This window comes from Rhinatrema bivittatum, chromosome 16 (genome assembly GCF_901001135.1).
Source record: "Rhinatrema bivittatum chromosome 16, aRhiBiv1.1, whole genome shotgun sequence".
Lineage (NCBI taxonomy): Eukaryota > Metazoa > Chordata > Amphibia > Gymnophiona > Rhinatrematidae > Rhinatrema > Rhinatrema bivittatum.
In genome coordinates, this window is record NC_042630.1 from 7,151,574 (window position 1) to 7,171,886 (window position 20,313).

At 52.5% G+C, this 20,313-nt stretch overlaps 1 protein-coding gene across 1 annotated transcript in view; it reads left to right on the forward strand.

Annotated features, from left to right (window-relative positions):
- The window catches only part of ACIN1 (apoptotic chromatin condensation inducer 1), an 81,848-nt gene extending 62,742 nt beyond the window's left edge, over window positions 1-19,106 (forward strand). Inside the window, exons 9-18 of the mRNA XM_029581417.1 lie at window positions 8,696-8,738; window positions 16,061-16,215; window positions 16,305-16,457; window positions 16,597-16,744; window positions 16,840-16,985; window positions 17,114-17,221; window positions 17,376-17,483; window positions 17,654-17,984; window positions 18,076-18,176; window positions 18,514-19,106. Of these exons, the coding sequence (XP_029437277.1) occupies window positions 8,696-8,738; window positions 16,061-16,215; window positions 16,305-16,457; window positions 16,597-16,744; window positions 16,840-16,985; window positions 17,114-17,221; window positions 17,376-17,483; window positions 17,654-17,984; window positions 18,076-18,176; window positions 18,514-18,777 (1,557 nt within the window). The 3' untranslated portion in view covers window positions 18,778-19,106. The remainder of the gene's footprint in view (window positions 1-8,695; window positions 8,739-16,060; window positions 16,216-16,304; window positions 16,458-16,596; window positions 16,745-16,839; window positions 16,986-17,113; window positions 17,222-17,375; window positions 17,484-17,653; window positions 17,985-18,075; window positions 18,177-18,513) is intronic.
- The last annotated feature ends 1,207 nt before the right edge of the window (window positions 19,107-20,313 follow it).

Here is a 20,313-nt window from a genome sequence, read left to right on the forward strand (position 1 = left end):
GTAGAACAGAAAGATGTTAGCACGGGAGGGTGTCTTTAAGATTGTGACTCCCCACAGCAAGAGTCTTGCTGGGAAGGTTTGCCGTTCTGCGACTCTCGGGACAGACCTGCTCCCTCCCCTGGCCACACGCAGTTACTGCAGTGCGGGGGGCCTGTGAGCCCACCTCCCCCCCGCCTCCTAATCCGGTCGCCGGCCACTGCCTCCGCTTCCCTTGTAATTCTGGGCTGGGAGCCGCAGGAGGGGCAGGGTGGGAGTGTCAGGGCCCCTCTCCTACATCCGCAGCAGTTTAGAAGTACCAGGGGACCTGTGGGGATGGGAGGGAGGGAGGGGCGGGCAGTCTAACAAGGTGCTTCCTCCCGCTCTCATGTCCCCTTTTTCCACGAGCTGCAATTTGTGTGTGCTATTCCTCCCATGTTAGACACCTGTAAACACGCCCCAAAGGCACCATCCTGCTCCAATTCCTGGCGGACTTCCTACTACCGTGACCCAGGGCTGCCCAATCAGAGCCGAGTTTAACTGCGCAGGCCCAAGGGTGGGCATGGCCACCGCTATTATCTGCTCAATGTGGAAAGAGAGATGCGAGCGAGAGGGAAGAGGGTGTGCCAGAAGCAGCCAAAGCCAGGCACCCCTCTCTACACACCAGAGCCATCGAGAGGAGCTAAAAGCTCAAGGACTTTGTGACCGTGGCCGGAGAACGTTACCCGGCAGGCCTGGGACAATGTGGGGTTTCCCCATCACAGACAGGCCCGGGGAACTTTGAATCCCCACTCTAGAACATTTTGCAAAGGATAAAAGAAATCTGCAGAGATTCCCTGAGCTCCAAACCCCGTCGGGATGGCAGGGATGCAGCCGCATCTCCTGCTGGCGCTCATCGGCAGAGAGAGACTGGTGAGCAAGAAGGAAGCGACGCCTCGGACACTGCTGGCGGCTCAGCTTCTCCCAACGCTTCCCGGCCGGGAGGAAAAGGTAATAGAAAAGAAAGCCGAGGTGGAAGCACCGTTCCCTTCCCGTCCGTGACCTGAACCAAAGAATGGTGACGAGAAGCTGAGTGCGAGGAGGGGAAGTGTGAGGAAGCCATTCTGGAGCGAGAGCTGGCAGATAGAGAGGAGCTGCCACCATGGACTGTAATGTAGGGGGGCGGGGGCTCCCCGAGTCGTCAACAAGGACTTTAAAAACGGGGAGCGACCACCTTTCCTTACCAGCTGATGGCCAGAGGCTCCCCCCACCTCCCTGACTTTCCTGACCTGAGCCAACGCACTTCCTTCCTTCCTTCCTTCACCATGGACTCATGAAAATCTTGGGATTGCCACCACATTTCAACTGTAAGAACTGTGCTGAGTGCATCTGTCACTACCTGGTCCACTGCCAACGCCAAAACCACCAAAGCGTGATGCTGTTCTGGACCTCTTGTGCTCTCGAAGGCCGCTGCTGTTACCTCCACTCCCCAATGAACTGTTCTGAATGCGCTCAGCTCATCCGCCGCTGGCCATGGACTGCTGTCATTGCTTCCCTGTGCTGGCGAATTGAGGCCTTGCTTGCCCTGTTGTCTGCCGCTAGCATCAGATGCCCTCCAGCACCCGGCCAAATTCCACGCTCGCCATGGACTGAGTGCCACAAAACACCAAATACACCACCCAACCCAACCCAACCCCACCACACAAGCCCATCTAGCAGTGAGGGCTGTCTCTGATTGGACCAGCTGTTGCCTAGATACAGCACACACTGAGGTGCGATGGGGCGAGCGGAAGACCCGGTGTCAGAGGGTATCCGGAACCTTTGTCATTCTTTCTCTGTTTCTTCTTCTTTCATTTAGCACTTTCTCTGCTGTTAATGTTTTATTGTTTGTTTGCCTGCAAGTAAGACACCCCACTGCCTCGCATGCATGCACCCCCGCCACACTAATCCACTGCCATCCCACACAGACACATGCACCCATCTCCACGGCCTCAAATTCACGCATTCAGTGCCACCTCCACCTCGTGCACGCACAACTAACACTGCCTCACATCCCTGCCACATGCACGAGCCTGACCCTGTGAATGTGAGGATGCATCCCCAACACACGCATCTGGTGCCACCCTATGCACGCGAGGACATGCCCCTGCCACACAATCCGGTGCCAACCTATACACGCGAGGACATGCCCCTGCCACACAACCCGGTGCCAACCTATGCACGCGAGGACATGCCCCTGCCACACAATCCGGTGCCACCCTATGCACGCGAGGACACGCATCCGGTGCCAACCTATGCATGCGAGGACATGCCCCGCCACACAATCTGGTGCCACCCTATGCACGCGAGGACATGCCCCTGCCACACAATCTGGTGCCACCCTATGCACGCGAGGACACGCATCCGGTGCCACCTCCACCTCGTGCACGCACAACTAACACTGCCTCACATGCACGAGCCTGACCCTGTGAATGTGAGGACGCATCCCCAACACACGCATCTGCTACCACCCTATGCACGCGAGGACATGCCCCTGCCACACAATCTGGTGCCACCCTAAGCACGCGAGGACATGCCCCTGCCACACAATCTGGTGCCACCCTATGCACGCGAGGACACGCATCCGGTGCCAACCTATGCATGCGAGGACATGCCCCTGCCACATAATCTGGTGCCACCCTATGCACGCGAGGACATGCCCCTGCCACACAATCCGGTGCCAACCTATGCATGCGAGGACATGCCCCTGCCACACAATCTGGTGCCACCCTAAGCACGCGAGGACATGCCCCTGCCACACAATCTGGTGCCACCCTATGCACGCGAGGACTTGCCCCTGCCACACAATCTGGTGCCACCCTATGCACGCGAGGACACGCATCCGGTGCCAACCTATGCATGCGAGGACATGCCCCTGCCACACAATCTGGTGCCACCCTATGCACGCGAGGACATGCCCCTGCCACACAATCCGGTGCCAACCTATGCATGCGAGGACATGCCCCGCCACACAATCTGGTGCCACCCTAAGCACGCGAGGACATGCCCCTGCCACACAATCTGGTGCCACCCTATGCACGCGAGGACTTGCCCCTGCCACACAATCTGGTGCCACCCTATGCACGCGAGGACACGCATCCGGTGCCAACCTATGCATGCGAGGACATGCCCCTGCCACATAATCTGGTGCCACCCTATGCACGCGAGGACATGACCCTGCCACACAATCTGGTGCCAACCTATGCACGCGAGGACATGCCCCTGCCACACAATCCGGTGCCACCCTATGCACGCGAGGACACGCATCCGGTGCCACCCTAAGCACGCGAGGACATGCCCCTGCCACACAATCTGGTGCCACCCTATGCACGCGAGGACTTGCCCCTGCCACACAATCTGGTGCCACCCTATGCACGCGAGGACACGCATCCGGTGCCAACCTATGCATGCGAGGACATGCCCCTGCCACACAATCTGGTGCCATCCTATGCACGCGAGGACACGTATCCGGTGCCAACCTATGCACGCGAGGACATGCCCCTGCCACACAATCTGGTGCCACCCTATGCACGCGAGGACACGCATCCTGTACCACCCTGTGTACATGTGGACAAGCCCCTGCCACATACCATCCTGTGCAGGTATGGACACGCATCCTGTGCCATCCTGCGCGTACTCCTAGCCACATGACACCTAATACTCGTCCCTTCCCCCCATGCACACCTTCCATTACCCACATGCCCACGCCTGCCCTCACGTATGCATGTCACACACATGCACCTCATGCATGCATAAGCCTATTTCCTATCCAGCAAGGAGACCCAACTCTGTGTCCGAGACATAGACAGATGTACTGCTTCAGCATTGCAACCCAGGGCTGCCACAGAGACCCCCCTCATGTGCGCACACATTGCGCCAGTCTGTAGACTGCCCCACATATGTGATGTCTCTTGCTTAATATCAGCGTATTATTATTTCTGATATGGAAAAATTGGTTATAGTGGTTGCCCCATTAGAGGCTTAAGTTGATTATTTGCAGACTTACTGATAGAATTAGGTGGTTGTAACACCCCTGGGCACAGAGGGAGCCTGACATTGTCACTTCACAGGCATTAGATGGGTATAACACTCCCAGGCACAGAGGGAGCCTGACATTGTCACTTCACAGGCATTAGATGGGTATAACACCCCTGGGCACAGAGGGAGCCTGACATTGTCACTTCACAGGCATTAGATGGGTATAACACCCCTGGGCACAGAGGGAGCCTGACATTGTCACTTCACAGGCGTTAGATGGGTATAACACTCCCGGGCACAGAGGGAGCCTGACATTGTCACTTCACAGGCATTAGATGGGTATAACACTCCCGGGCACAGAGGGAGCCTGACATTGTCACTTCACAGGCATTAGATGGGTATAAAACTCCCAGGCACAGAGGGAGCCTGACATTGTCACTTCACAGGCATTAGATGGGTATAACACTCCCGGGCACAGAGGGAGCCTGACATTGTCACTTCACAGGCATTAGATGGGTATAACACCCCTGGGCACAGAGGGAGCCTGACATTGTCACTTCACAGGCATTAGATGGTTATAACACTCCCGGGCACAGAGGGAGCCTGACATTGTCACTTCACAGACGTTAGATGGGTATAACACTCCCGGGCACAGAGGGAGCCTGACATTGTCACTTCACAGGCATTAGATGGGTATAACACTCCCGGGCACAGAGGGAGCCTGACATTGTCACTTCACAGGCATTAGATGGGTGTAACACCCCTGGGCACAGAGGGAGCCTGACATTGTCACTTCACAGGCGTTAGATGGGTATAACACTCCCGGGCACAGAGGGAGCCTGACATTGTCACTTCACAGGCGTTAGATGGGTATAACACTCCCGGGCACAGAGGGAGCCTGACATTGTCACTTCACAGGCATTAGATGGGTATAACACTCCCGGCACAGAGGGAGCCTGACATTGTCACTTCACAGGCGTTAGATGGGTATAACACTCCTGGGCACAGAGGGAGCCTGACATTGTCACTTCACAGGCGTTAGATGGGTATAACACTCCCGGGCACAGAGGGAGCCTGACATTGTCACTTCACTGGCATTAGATGGGTATAACACTCCCGGGCACAGAGGGAGCCTGACATTGTCACTTCACAGGCATTAGATGGGTATAACACTCCCGGGCACAGAGGGAGCCTGACATTGTCACTTCACAGGCATTAGATGGGTATAACACTCCCGGGCACAGAGGGAGCCTGACATTGTCACTTCACAGGCATTAGATGGGTATAACACTCCTGGGCACAGAGGGAGCCTGACATTGTCACTTCACAGGCATTAGATGGGTATAACACTCCCGGGCACAGAGGGAGCCTGACATTGTCACTTCACAGGCATTAGATGGGTATAACACTCCCGGGCACAGAGGGAGCTTGACATTGTCACTTCACAGGCATTAGATGGGTATAACACTCCCGGGCACAGAGGGAGCCTGACATTGTCACTTCACAGGCATTAGATGGGTATAACACTCCCGGGCACAGAGGGAGCCTGACATTGTCACTTCACAGGCATTAGATGGGTATAACACTCCCGGGCACAGAGGGAGCCTGACATTGTCACTTCACAGGCATTAGATGGGTGTAACACCCCTGGGCACAGAGGGAGCCTGACATTGTCACTTCACAGGCGTTAGATGGGTATAACACTCCCGGGCACAGAGGGAGCCTGACATTGTCACTTCACAGGCGTTAGATGGGTATAACACTCCCGGGCACAGAGGGAGCCTGACATTGTCACTTCACAGGCATTAGATGGGTATAACACTCCCGGGCACAGAGGGAGCCTGACATTGTCACTTCACAGGCGTTAGATGGGAATAACACTCCCGGGCACAGAGGGAGCCTGACATTGTCACTTCACAGGCATTAGATGGGTATAACACTCCTGGGCACAGAGGGAGCCTGACATTGTCACTTCACAGGCATTAGATGGGTATAACACTCCTGGGCACAGAGGGAGCCTGACATTGTCACTTCACAGGCGTTAGATGGGTATAACACTCCCGGGCACAGAGGGAGCCTGACATTGTCACTTCACTGGCATTAGATGGGTATAACACTCCTGGGCACAGAGGGAGCCTGACATTGTCACTTCACAGGCATTAGATGGGTATAACACTCCCGGGCACAGAGGGAGCCTGACATTGTCACTTCACAGGCATTAGATGGGTATAACACTCCCGGGCACAGAGGGAGCCTGACATTGTCACTTCACAGGCATTAGATGGGTGTAACACTCCTGGGCACAGAGGGAGCCTGACATTGTCACTTCACAGGCATTAGATGGGTATAACACTCCCGGGCACAGAGGGAGCCTGACATTGTCACTTCACAGGCATTAGATGGGTGTAACACTCCCGGGCACAGAGGGAGCTTGACATTGTCACTTCACAGGCATTAGATGGGTATAACACTCCCGGGCACAGAGGGAGCCTGACATTGTCACTTCACAGGCGTTAGATGGGTATAACACTCCCGGGCACAGAGGGAGCCTGACATTGTCACTTCACAGGCATTAGATGGGTGTAACACTCCCCGGCACAGAGGGAGCTTGACATTGTCACTTCACAGGCATTAGATGGGTATAACACTCCCGGGCACAGAGGGAGCCTGACATTGTCACTTCACAGGCATTAGATGGGTATAACACTCCCGGGCACAGAGGGAGCTTGACATTGTCACTTCACAGGCATTAGATGGGCATTGTCACTTCACAGGCATTAGATGGGAATAACACTCCCGGGCACAGAGGGAGCCTGACATTGTCACTTCACAGGCGTTAGATGGGCATTGTCACTTCACAGGCATTAGATGGGTATAACACTCCCGGGCACAGAGGGAGCCTGACATTGTCACTTCACAGGCATTAGATGGGTATAACACTCCCGGGCACAGAGGGAGCCTGACATTGTCACTTCACAGGCGTTAGATGGGTATAACACTCCCGGGCACAGAGGGAGCCTGACATTGTCACTTCACAGGCATTAGATGGGTATAACACTCCCGGGCACAGAGGGAGCCTGACATTGTCACTTCACAGGCGTTAGATGGGAATAACACTCCCGGGCACAGAGGGAGCCTGACATTGTCACTTCACAGGCGTTAGATGGGTATAACACTCCCGGGCACAGAGGGAGCCTGACATTGTCACTTCACAGGCATTAGATGGGTATAACACCCCTGGGCACAGAGGGAGCCTGACATTGTCACTTCACAGGCATTAGATGGGTATAACACTCCCGGGCACAGAGGGAGCCTGACATTGTCACTTCACAGGCATTAGATGGGAATAACACTCCCGGGCACAGAGGGAGCCTGACATTGTCACTTTATGACATTAGCTGGATAAAATGCCCTTAGGCAGAGCTTGACCCTATTACTTCATAGGCATTAAATGGATGTAACGTCCCCAGACATAGGCAGTCTTTATACTCATAGATTTACAAAGATACAGCTGGGCCTCTAAGTAGAATGCTGGGCTACCTAAATTGTATAAATACAAAGAGGACAGGTTTTCATTCGGTATCGGGTGACCAAAGCTTCATGTGAATAACTTATCTACCTGGCATGGTAAGATATGGGCTGTCTTACCTTGAATATCAGCCAAGTGCATTTAATTTCAGTATCCCTGCCTCCAAACCCGGACATCTGCGCTTAGCTGTCTAAATCTGCTTATACGCCCACCTTGTTTCTTTGGGAATGTCTGAGTTGTGGGGTCCCGCTGTACACATGAGCTGCTCCACAGGGCCTGAGAGACAGAGTGGAGGGAGACTTTAAGAACATGCCATACTGGGTCAGACCAAGGGTCCATCAAGCCCAGCATCCTGTTTCCAACAGTGGCCAATCCAGGCCATAAGAACCTGGCAAGTACCCAAAAACTAAGTCTATCCCATGTAACCGTTGCTAGTAATAGCAGTGGCTATTTTCTAAAGTCAACTTAATTAATAGCAGGTAATGGACTTCTCCTCCAAGAACTTATCCAATCCTTTTTTAAACCCAGCTACATTAACTGCACTAACCACATCCTCTGGCAACAAATTCCAGAGTTTAATTGTGCGTTGAGTGAAAAAGAACTTTCTCTGATTAGTTTTAAATGTGCCCCATGCTAACTTCATGGAATGCCCCCTAGTCCTTCTATTATATGAAAGAGTAAATAACCGAGTCACATCTACCCGTTCTAGACCTCTCATGATTTTAAACACTTCTATCATATCCCCCCTCAGCCGTCTCTTCTCCAAGCTGAAAAGTCCTAACCTCTTTAGTCTTTCCTCATAGGGGAGCTGTTCCATTCCCCTTATCATTTTGGTCGCCCTTCTCTGTACCTTCTCCATCGCAATTATATCTTTTTTGAGATGCGGCGACCAGAATTGTACACAGTATTCCAGGTGCGGTCTCACCTTTAACATGGAGGTTCTCACTACTGGTGTTCAGGCCCAGCCTAGGGCAGAAGCCTGAGCATCCCGTGACAGGCTGATTCCCCATTTTCAAAAAATCATTTTTAGATAGGGGACCATATTTAGAATGAATGAAAAGCTTTTGTTTGAAATCTGTTCTCTGCTAGTTTCTCTTCCTATGTCTCTTACTCACAGTGAGTCAATTACAGTGGCTGACCTTGTGCCCGCACTGTGGGCTGTATATTTTTCTTTCCCTTTCTCCTCTCTTACAGAGTACCACCCTGAAGGCTTTAAAAAGGAAGATCTCCGTGGTTTGTAAGTAATCCTTCAAATAGCTAAGAAAACCCACTCAGAGGCTAAAGGTCTGCATTACGCCTCTTGGCGTAATTTTTATGTTTCAATGTAAACCGATGTGATCTGTATTTTAATACAGGAACACCGGTATTTTATACAGGAAATTTTTATACAGGAAATAAATATATTTTTATATACCGGTGTTCCTGTATTTTAATACAGGAACACCGGTATATAAAAATCTATAAATAAATAAATAAATTATAACAGTGCAGTGGTGTGTAAGGATAGTAAAATTGGTTCTTACCAGCTAATTTTCGTTCCTGTAGTACCACAGATCAGTCCAGACTCCTGGGTTTTTGCTTCCTTCCAGCAGATGGAGACAGCGAAAGTTTCGCAGCCACTGACACACAACCTGGCTTAGCCCCTGCAGTCCCTCAGTATTACTATGTACCCAAGCTGATACTGAAAAAACAATTTCAATCAAATTATGAATACAATATCCCCTGAACGAGCAGAGGAAAGGAGAATCAAACTGTTAACAATGATACAAATTTAAGGCAAGAGAAAAATAACCTGTGCATTCTTCAGATAACAAAAAGACCAGACAGAACGAGCGGACTCTCAAATGCGCACACACTTCAGGTTGGGACTCTGGACTGATCTGTGGTACTACAGGAACGAAAATTAGCAGGTACGAACCAATTTTCCTTTCCCTGTACGTACCCAGATCAGTCCAGACTCCTGGGATGTACTAAAGCTTCCCTAACCAGGATGGGACTGTGAGAGTCCCGCTCGAAAGACGCCCTCTCCGAAACCAGCAACTTCTGGAGCTTGGACATCCAATCTATAGTATCTGGCAAAGGTATGCAAAGACTTCCAAGTTGCCGCTCGGCAAATCTCCTGTGGAGACACTAGCTGACACTCTGCCCAGGAGACCACCTGGGACTGAGTTGAATTATCCCTTAACCCCTCCGGGACAGGACAGTCGCAACAAATGTAAGCGAAACCAATAGACTCCTTCAACCAACGTGCAATTGTGGCCTTCAAAGCTTTTTGACCCTTTTTTGCCGCACAAAGAGGTGATCCGACATCCTAAAACTGTTGGGTCACCTCCAAGTACCGCAATGAGGCACGCCAGACATCCAAACACCTTAATTCTGAAGCATGAGGTGAACCCGACTCTATATTCTGAAAACCCGGAAGCTCCACTGATTGATTCAAGTGGAATGCCGAAACCACCTTAGGCAGAAAAGACAGAACAGTCCTCAACGAGACCCCCAAATCCAAGATCTGCAAGAAAGGCTTCCCGCAGAACAAGGCTTAAATTTCCGAAACTCTTCTGGCCAAAAAAATAGCCACCGAGAAAACCACCTTCAAAGTGAGATCTTTAATGGTAGCCCTTCTAAGGGGCTCAAACGGTGCTGCACACAAGTCCTTGAGGACCAAATTAAGGCTCCAAGACGCACAAACAACACGAGTAGGAGAGCGCAAATGCTTTGCTCCCCTAAGAAAGCACACCACATCCGGATGCGCCACCAGGGGGCTCCCATGCACTTTGCCCAAAAACTGGCCAGGGCAGAGACTTGTACTCTCAAGGAGTTGAATTATAAACCCTTAGCCAGACCATTCTGCAAGAAAGCCAAAGGCTGCAACAATGAGGCTCGCTGAGGGTCAATTTCTTTATGAGCGCACCAAGACTTGAAAACCCTTCACACACTAGCATAAGCCAAAGAGGTAGAGGACTTATGAGCTTGCAAAAAGTGGTGATAACATCTTCCGGATATCCCTTTTTCCTTAAACGTTGCCGCTCAAAAGCCAAGACGCTAGACAAAAGCGATCCGCCTAATCGAAAAATACGGGACCTTGACGAAGCAGGTTTGGAAGATGACCCAGCCTCAACGGACCGTCCACCGCTAGATTGACCAGGTCCGGAGTCCAACACTCTACATTGGCTTCCTGTTCAGTCAGGAATATATTATAAAGTTCTAACTATTACAAAGAACAACATTAACCTAAACAATAACGATCTACTAGGAATAACATTTAAACCTCACATCCCCCGATGAACTCTCAGATCACAGAACAAAGGCCTCCTAGAAAATTCTGAATTTAAGAGGCTCTCATCTAACTCTTACCTATAGATAGTGATCTGAATCACCAGCCCAAAACTATGGAATTCCATGCCAGAACTTTGAACACTAACTGATAAAAAGAAATTCAAAAGCGACTTAAAAACTTGGCTATTCAAAAATGACTTCTACTTGACTGATACACCCAGTTCCCTATGACTCAGATAATTCTTGAACAATATCCCCCCCCAACCCTTTATTCCCACTCTGTTTCTATGTTAGAAGTCTACCTTTTGTATTACTTCCGTTTCCATGAATGTCTTTCCTCCTTGAAATACTCATTTTATTTAAGAATGTTTTACCTGTAAACAGTTATGAACTAGTGACTCTCACATGGAATGACAGTATATCAAACATTTAAATAAAAATGTAAATAAATAAATAAAATAAGGCCTTCGAGGCCATTCTGGAGTCACACATACATCAGAACATTGCTTGGCCAAGGAAGAACCAGGGCATCAACCCCTTCCGCTCCTCGCTGTCTCCTGCAACTGAAGAATCGATGAGCTTTGGCATTCTGCTGGGTTGCCATTGGATCCATATGAGGAACACCCCATCTGTGAGTAATGAGACTTATTGCTTCTTCCGATAGCTCCCATTCCACGGAATCTAATTGCTGATGACTGAGAAAATTGGCTTGCACATTGTCGGACCCCGCAATGTGTGAAGCCACTATCCTTCCTAGATGCTGCTCTGCCCAAGACATAAGCATTTCCGCTTCCTGAGCCACTGCTCGACTCTTGATCCCTCATTGGCGGTTGATATAGGCTACTTTTGTTGCATTATCAGACAGGATCCTGATGAGCAACCACGTAAAAGAGGTAAATACTCCTGGAGGGCTAACCGCACCGCCCTTGTCTCAAGACGATTGATGGACCACAACGCTTCCTCCGACAACCATTGCCCTTGGACTGACTGGGACTCACACACTGCTCTCCAGCTGAAGAGGCTGGCATCCATAGTCACTACCATCCACTGTGGAACCTCCAAGTCCACACCACAGCCCAGATGACTGCGTGAAAGCCACCAAGACAGACTGGACCTTGCTGAGTCAGTAAGTGGAAGATGAAACTGCTCCGATACTGGATTCCAGCGGGATAGTAACACCTGCTGAAGTGGTCTCATAGGAGCAAACGCCCAGGGCACAAGTTCCAAGGTAAATGCCATGGAGCAAGGACTTGCAAGTAATCCCAGACTCTGGGGACCTAGGTCTTCAAGAGACTCCAAACTTGAGACTGCAACTTGAGCATATGCCCCTCTGGTAGAAAAACCTTCCCCACTCGGGTATCGAAACATGCTCCTAGAAAATTCTAAACTTGCGAGGGGAGAAGCTGGCTCTTGGATAGGTTCACTACCCAACCCAATGATTGCAAGTGGCGCATCACCACCTCCACAGCTTGCCTGCATAGGTCCTGCGACTTTGCCTGCTTAGGTGCTGCAACTTCACCTGAACCAGCCAATCATCCAGATATGGGTGCACCAGAAGGCCCTCCCTCCTGAGGGCTGTCACCACCAGCATCATCACCTTGGTGAAGGTCTGTGGAGCTGTCACTAAACTGAACGGAGAGCGAAAAATTGAAAATGGTCTCCTAGGATCATGAACCTGAAAAATCTCTGATGGTCCGAACGGATCAAGATGTGCAGATACTTTTCCATCAGATCCAAGGACACCAGGAACTCTCCTGTCCATACCATTATGATTATGGACTGCAAAGTTTCCATCCAAAACCGCGGAACTTTGAGAGCTAGATTCACCTTCTTTAAGACCAGAATTGGATGACATGCGCTGTCTTTTTTCGGGGACCATAAAATAGATGGAATAACGTCCCCTCCCCTGCTTGTGTGGAGGAACGGGACCTAAGGCCCCTAACATATGCAGGCGCTTGAGAGTTTCGCACGACTAGTTCTTTTTTTTTTTTTTTTTTTTGCCAAACCGTAGGGAGACCTCGTAGAGACTCCTGAGCAGCCGAGCAAATTGTAAAGCGTAACCTTTTTCTATCATGCTTAGGACCCATCAGTCCAAAGTTGTCTTGGCCCACTCCTCGTAAAAATGCATGAGGCAACCTATCATCGGGACAGAGGAGTGGGCCAGCCTCACTTCATTGTGTAGACTTGTTGCCGCCAGGACCCTGGCTGATGACCTCTACGGGCCCGTAAGGACTGGTTCCAGGACTGCAACCTCCCCGAGGCCTGTCTCTGTCCTGTAGCTGGAGCTCTGCTATGCCAGAAACGCCTTTAGCCATGAAACCGAGAGCGTACTGGAAGAGATCCCTTGAGCTTGTCTTCCGGCAATTTGTGAACCTTATTTTCACCCAAAAGCTTTATCAGCTGCTCCAGGTCTTCACCGAAGAGGAGCTTGCCCTCGAATGGCAGCTCATCAAGCTGAGCTTTGGAGGAGACATCAGCCGACCAATTCCTCAACCAAAGTAGTTATTGTCCTGGACGAACTACGAATAACGTCATATAAGACATCCGTGCCAGTAAGCGACTGCGGCCTCAAGATGCTCCGCCCGCATCTGTTCTCCTGAAGCTGCTGCACCCACCACAAAGCCACCTGAAGCACAAAACTACTGCAGACAGCCGCCCGGATGCCCACTGCCGATACCTCAAAAATCTTCTTAAGGTGCTCTTCTAGCTTTTTGTCCTGTAGATCCATCAGAGCCACGGTCCCCACCACTGGGTTCATCATTTTCTTGGTAACCGCAAAGAAGGAGGCATCCACCTTCGGGACCTGCAGGAGCTGCAGAGTTTCCTCAGGCAACGGATACAGCTTATCCATAGCCTGGCTCACCTTAAGGCCAGTCTCTGGAGTATCCCACTCCCTGACCACCAACTGTTTCATGGACTTGTGAAATGGAAAAGTCTTGGCCAGAGCCCGGAAGCCCGCCATGACCAGATCCACATTCTTGTGGTCCGATTCCTCTTTAGGAGTCACTATACCTTTTGATTTTGTCCCGGAAGAGGATTCAACTGTCCTGTGCTTGCGAGAGGGCCACCCCACGGCCTAGCAGGCCAGAAAAGCCTTATGCATTAAAATCACAAATTCTGGTGAAAAAGGAGAGAAACTCTCAGAACCTTCTCCAGAAGGTCTGAGTCCTCCCCCGTCTGCCCTCCGCGGACTCCCCCGGGCCTTTATGGGACTTAAACTGGGTGAAGAAAGAGCAGGCGGGAGATCCCGTCCCCCCCGCTGCAAGCTGAGACTTAGCCACAAAAGTCTCCAAAATGGCCGCCGTTCCTGCGCTCAGTAGGAACGGATCGTCAGCCTCGCACTGTGCTGCTTTTGGCCCCCTAAGCCGACTCATCGAGGAAGCTGCCGCAGACCCTCCCGACGTGCCCTCCCCTGCTGAGAGGCACCGGGAGCAGCGGCCGTCCCAAACAGGGAAAAAAACCACCAGGAGCTAAAAACAAGAAGAGAAGTCCCCCGAGCTGCCTCCCTGCACCACCGGCGCCGGGGAGAAAGAGATAAGGCTTCAAGGTTTGATTTTTGTTATTTTTCAAACAAAACTTTACAATAATAAACAGCAAGACACAAAGGCAATAGAAGAAAAGAGACAGCCTTATCTGAAGCTTGGCAGAGGCTTTTTCCCTGAACTCCAGGAGGTGAGGGAACTGAACCACCGGCTTTCAACCTGTGGCATGGCAGTTGGAGCAATTGTGGGTCTCCAAACTCTGCTCGTCTGCCCCTACAACCAGGAGGGATGGTCCCACCAGGACCTGCCAACCTCCTAGGAGGGAAATCCTCTTGGAAGAAATCTTTTTTCCCTATTTTTATTTTTTTTTAATGAGGTACAGAACTGTAGATTTTGCACCTCCTCCATCTGCTGGAGACTGAGAAATACTGAGGAGCTGTGGGTGCTACACCAGGTTATGTGCCGGTGGTTGTGAAAATTTCTCTGTCTCCATCTTCTAGAAGGGAGGCAAAACCCAGGAGTCTGGACTGATCTGGCTATGTACAGGGAACGCGCTGTGCTCAAGCACTGGGAGTATGAATCCTGGCACTAATGCACTAGGGGGTGTGGATCATGCTGTGAGAGTGAATCTTGGTGCTAGCGAAGTGGAGTGGGGGAGACTGGATCCTGTTGAGCTCACGAACTGGGAGTGTGAATCTTGGCACTAGTGCGCTGGGGTGTGTGGATCATGCTGTGAGATGATTCCTTGTGCTAGTGTAGCAGGGTGTGGATCACGCTGCATTCAGGGGCTGGGAGTGTGAATTCTGACGCTAGTGCACTGGGGGGTATGGATCACACTGTGTTCAGGGACTGGAAGAGTGAATCCTAGTGCTAATGCAATGGGTGTGAGGATCTCGCTATCCTCAGAGGCTGAAAGCATGAGTCCAGGCAATAGTGCACTGGGGTGTGTGGATTATGCTGCGTTCAAGGGTTGAAAGAGTGAATCCTGGTGCTAATGCAGTGGGGTGTGAGGATCTCTGTCCTCAGACGCTGAGTGTGTGAATCGAGGCACTAGTGTACTGAGGTGTGTGGATCATGCTGTGAGATGATTTCCTGTGCTAGTGCAGCAGGGTGTGGATCACACTGCATTCAGGGGCTGGGAGTGTGAATTCTGACGCTAGTGCACTGGGGGGTATGGATCACACTGTGTTCAGGGACTGGAAGAGTGAATCCTAGTGCTAATGCAATGGGTGTGAGGATCTCGCTATCCTCAGAGGCTGAGTGGGAATCCAGGCACTAGGGCAGTGGGGTGTGGATCTCGCTGCAGTCAGGAGCTGGGAGTGTGAGTGCAGGCAGTAGTGTACTGGGGTATGTGGATCCTGCTGTGAGGATTCCTGGCGCTAGTGCACTGTGTGTTTGGATCTCACTGACCTCAGAGGCTGGAAGAGAGAATCCAGGCACTAGGGCAGTGGGGTGTGGATCTCGCTGCAGTCAGGAGCTGGGAGTGTGAGTGCAGGCAGTAGTGTACTGGGTATGTGGATCCTGCTGTGAGGATTCCTGGCGCTAGTGCACTGTGTGTTTGGATCTCACTGACCTCAGAGGCTGGAAGAGAGAATCCAGGCACTAGGGCAGTGGGGTGTGGATCTTGCTGCAGTCAGGAGCTGGGAGTGTGAGTGCAGGCAGTAGTGTACTGGGGTATGTGGATCCTGCTGTGAGATGATTCCTGGCGCTAGTGCAGTGGGGTGTGAGGCTCACACATCAGAGAATAAAGGTAGGATCTGTCTCATTTCATTTTAACTGGCTACTAAACTTGTGTATGCAGCTGCCAACAAAGGAGCCAACCAGCAAAGCGCCTGCACAGCGGCGGGCAATAGTGACAGTGAGGCAGGGCATCCCACTCGCAAGCGGCGCTGGGGAGCCAGCACAGCCACCACTCAGAAGAAACCCTCGATCAGCATTACCACGGAGTCGCTGAAGGTGGGTTTGGCGGGTGTGCTGGGACCACCGAGGCGCTGGGACGGGAGAGCAGGGGCAGCACGCTGACAGCCTCTTTCTGTTTGTGGCAGAGTCTTATCCCCGACATTAAACCACTGGCAGGGCAGGAGGCAGTGGTGGATCTGCATGCGGACGAAGTGCACATGTCCGAGGACGAGAGCGAGAGGAACGGGGGGGAGAGCCCTCACGACAAGGGGCTGAAGATCTGCAGAACAGTCACACAGGTTTGGAAAGGGGACAGGGGGAGAGGCCGAGAGGGTTCAGCCTGGAGCTGGGGGAGGGTCAGACCGCCCAGGGTGGAAGAGGGTCGGGGTGTGTGGGTGTTGACAAGGTTTCACCTTCTCCCCTGCATGTGTCTCCCAGGTTGTCCCAGCAGAAGCTCAGGAGAATGGGCAGGGGGAGGAGGAAGAGAAGGAGCAGGAGGAAGAGCCGCTGCCAGCGCCGCAGACCCCAGAAGTGGTTGTTGTAGAGCCGGAGCCCCCTCCTCCCGTGGAGCCGGAAGTGAAGAAAGGTTCCTGGCCGCGGCCCGTTTTTATTTTCTCGGTGCTTTCTGCTTTCTCCCTGACTCAATCTGAGTTTCTTGTTCTTTTCTTCTCTTTCACTCAGTGACGCTGAGCGACACATTGCTGCGCAGGTCCATCAGCAGGCAGAAGTCGGGGGTGTCTATCACCATCGATGATCCCGTGCGCACCAGCAAGGTCCCATCGCCACCGCGCGGCAAAGTTACCCCCATCGTTCACATTTGCAACCTGGTGAGTGGGTGCGCTGGCAGGACCGAGCTGTCCCCGTTGGATAGAGGGGGCTTTCGGACTGGGGCTGGCTTGCTGATGAGATGCCGAACCTCGCTCTCAAGTGCCCACCTCCTCACTCTCTCCCTCAGGTACGACCTTTCACCCTGGGCCAGCTCAAGGAGCTGCTGAGCCGCACGGGGACTCTCGTCGAAGAAAACTTCTGGATTGATAAAATCAAATCCCACTGCTACGTCACGGTAAGAGGACGGGGAGGGCAGCCAGCCCGGGACCTGTCGGGAAGCCCTAGCGGTTCCCAAGCGCTGGAATCGCATCTGAGAGGGAGGTTTGGTGACCCCAGGCCAGGGTGTGACTTTTCATTATTCCCCTCATGTGATTTCTCTCCCTGTACAGTATTCCACGGTGGAAGAAGCCCTTGCCACCCGCAATGCTCTCCATGGGGTCAAGTGGCCACAATCTAACCCCAAGTTTCTTTCTGCAGACTTTGCAGAGCAAGATGAGGTAAGAAAGCAAATAGCCCGATGAAGGGGCACAAGAAGTAATAAGGTCTCTGGGGTCAGTGCTGCTGGGGGAGGTGGGGGGCAGGTCCGAACGTGGCACTGCTGAGGGAGGTCGGGGGTCAGAGGGCATACGGCTGGGACGCTTTTCCGATGCCTTGCTCTCTGCTTCAGCTGGATTTCCACCGAGGTCTGTTGGTGAATCGGCCACAGGAACTGAAGCCGGAGGAAGCTGCGCGCCTGCACGGGCCTCATCCTCCTCACGTGCACCACCACGCCCCTTCGCTGCGGGCCGAGCACCGGGAGCAGGAGAGGACGGTGCGGGAGCAATGGGCCGAGAGGGAAAGGGAGATGCAGCGGCGAGAGCGCACCCGTGCCGAGCGGGAGTGGGACCGCGACAAGATCCGGGAGAGCGGAAGGTCCCGCTCGCGGTCCCGGGACCGGCGCAGGAAGGAGCGCGCCAAGTCCAAGGACAAGAAGAGCGAAAGAAAAAGCGAGAAGAAAGGTGAGCAGAAGCCCTTCTCCAGCACGGGCCGCGGCCCCTGGCTAGATTTGTCTTTTTCCAGACCTGATCTCTGCGTTTCTTCCCTCTGCAGAGAAAGTCCTGGAGGAGCCTCCTGCCAAACTCCTGGATGACCTCTTCCGCAAGACCAAGGCTGCCCCCTGTATATACTGGCTCCCCCTGACCGACGAGCAGGTGAGAGGCAGGCTGCTGCGTGGCTGCTCGGCGGAGGCGGCATTCGTCTCGCTCCCCTAACGGGGGGGGGGAGGCAGTTTCAGCCATTGCAGAACAGCAACACCCGTTGGCCGGACTCCAGCCCTGACGCATGCATTCACCGATGCTCTGCAGGGACCTGAACTAAACGGGACGGGGAGTCTATAAAATGTGCACAGGCACATTCCCAGCCCTGCCCCCTCACCGGGTCGCCCATTTCACTTCCAGAACGTGTTGGTGAGCAGGCGGAGAGCCCACTGAACTCTGCTGTCCCTCCTAACGTCTCTCTCTCTTCTCCCCTCCCCCCAAATCACTGCAGAGTGCCAGGAGGGTAACCGAGCGAGCAGAGCGGGCCAAAGAGCGAGAGAAGCGACGCAAGGAACAGGAGGACCAGGAGGAGGAGGAGGAGCGCAAGGGGCGAGCCAAGGAACGGGAGAAGGAGGCCGAGCGGGAACGTAACCGGGAGAAGAGACGGGAGCAGAGCCGGGAGCGGGGCCGAGACCGGGAGCGCCGGGACACGAAGCGTCACAGCCGCAGCGCCAGCCGCAGCGCGACGGCCCGGGATCGAGGAGGGCGGCGGTGAGGTGGGGAGCTGCGGGGGCTCCGTGGCATCCCTGCCCGGCAGGGGCTACAATTTCCATGAACCTTGTATCGCTCAGGACTGTCTTAGCAGGAGTGCGGTGCAGAAAGGGACAGCCCCGTTTCCACATTCTGCTCACCCAAGGCAGCTTGCACCTTTCCTGGTTTTGGGGGCTGTTTGCGATGGGCCCTGTGAGAGGACAGCAACACAGAAGGGGAAAAACCGAACCAACTCCTCTTCATATCACCATGTAACCTTTTTATTTTATTTTATCTTTTTTTTTTATGATGCCGTGGTCTATGGAGAGAAAATAAACTTCAGACTTAGTTTTAGCTGCCTGACTCTTGTCATGTTTGTGAACGGGCTGATGAAGGGGGGGAGGTTGGGGATGTGTGAAAGCATCAAATGTTGCTCTCCCTGCTCCCAACCAGAGAGCAAGCAGCATCTTCCTTCACATTCCTGCACATCTGCCCTGCCAAGAACTGAGCCCCCTTTGTCTCCTCTGCCTCTGTTCCCTGGGTTGGAAGATCAGTCGCTTCCTTATCCTGCCGTACCTGCCCATGCAAAGTGGGTTATGTCTCCCTGCCAGCCGGCAGAGACGGAGAACTACAAGATTATCGTGATATCACTCAATAGTGCTGCAGCAAACCTTGTCTGTGCTTCTGTGCCTCCACCAGGTGCAGTGTTAGAAGGACTCCTAGTTGACTGCCCTTCGGAGGTCCCAGTAGAGCACAGGACTGTGACCCATTGATTTCTTCTCACCTGTCTTGGCCTCCTCTGATATTGTGCACTCTAAACCTCCCTGGTTTAAGGGATCCTTGCATTGAGTAAGAAAGCTGATCAAGTTAGAAAATCAGGGAAAGGATCCAAGGCATGGACTAGCCTAAATTATGGTGGCTGCTGCGGCTGTTCTGAAATAGCCCCAGGGCAAGGGAAACCTGGAGGGACAAAGAAAGTGCCGTATGGGTGGAGCTGCTGCTGGACCACGGCAAGATTCCCTAGTATGGGAGACGACAAAGATATTGGTGGAAGGGGGGGATGTTAAAGCTCAGCCTATGGTGATGGTGGGAGCCTAGGCAACCTTTTGGCAGGAGATGCTATGTTAGGCGCAGAGCGAGTGCAAGCAAAGGAGAGTGGAGCACAATTTTCCTCAACCTTCCGCAAAAGACTTGAGAGGCTGCAAGGAAATTCCCTAAATGGGTGATTCCAGAGGGCGGCAGACTCACCAGGTTTTATTTAGAGAGAACCTACAATACAACAGCGTAGTGCCTGCCGGATGATATATTCAAGATGGCTGTGCTCTGGAATCGGCCTTTCCTATTTCAGATGCCTTCTTTGCCTCCCCTTGTCGGTTGGAGGCTTTGCCTTGCAAAGTTTGCTGCAAGTGAGAGCCGTATTTCTGGTTCCAGGTGCGGAGTCGCTCCATTTACTTTGTGGTTCTAATGAAAAAAGACACAGGCCCATTCTGGAACTCAAAAAGGTCAACTGATATCTCAAGATGCCTCACTTTCATATGGAGGCATTGCAGCCAGTCATAAT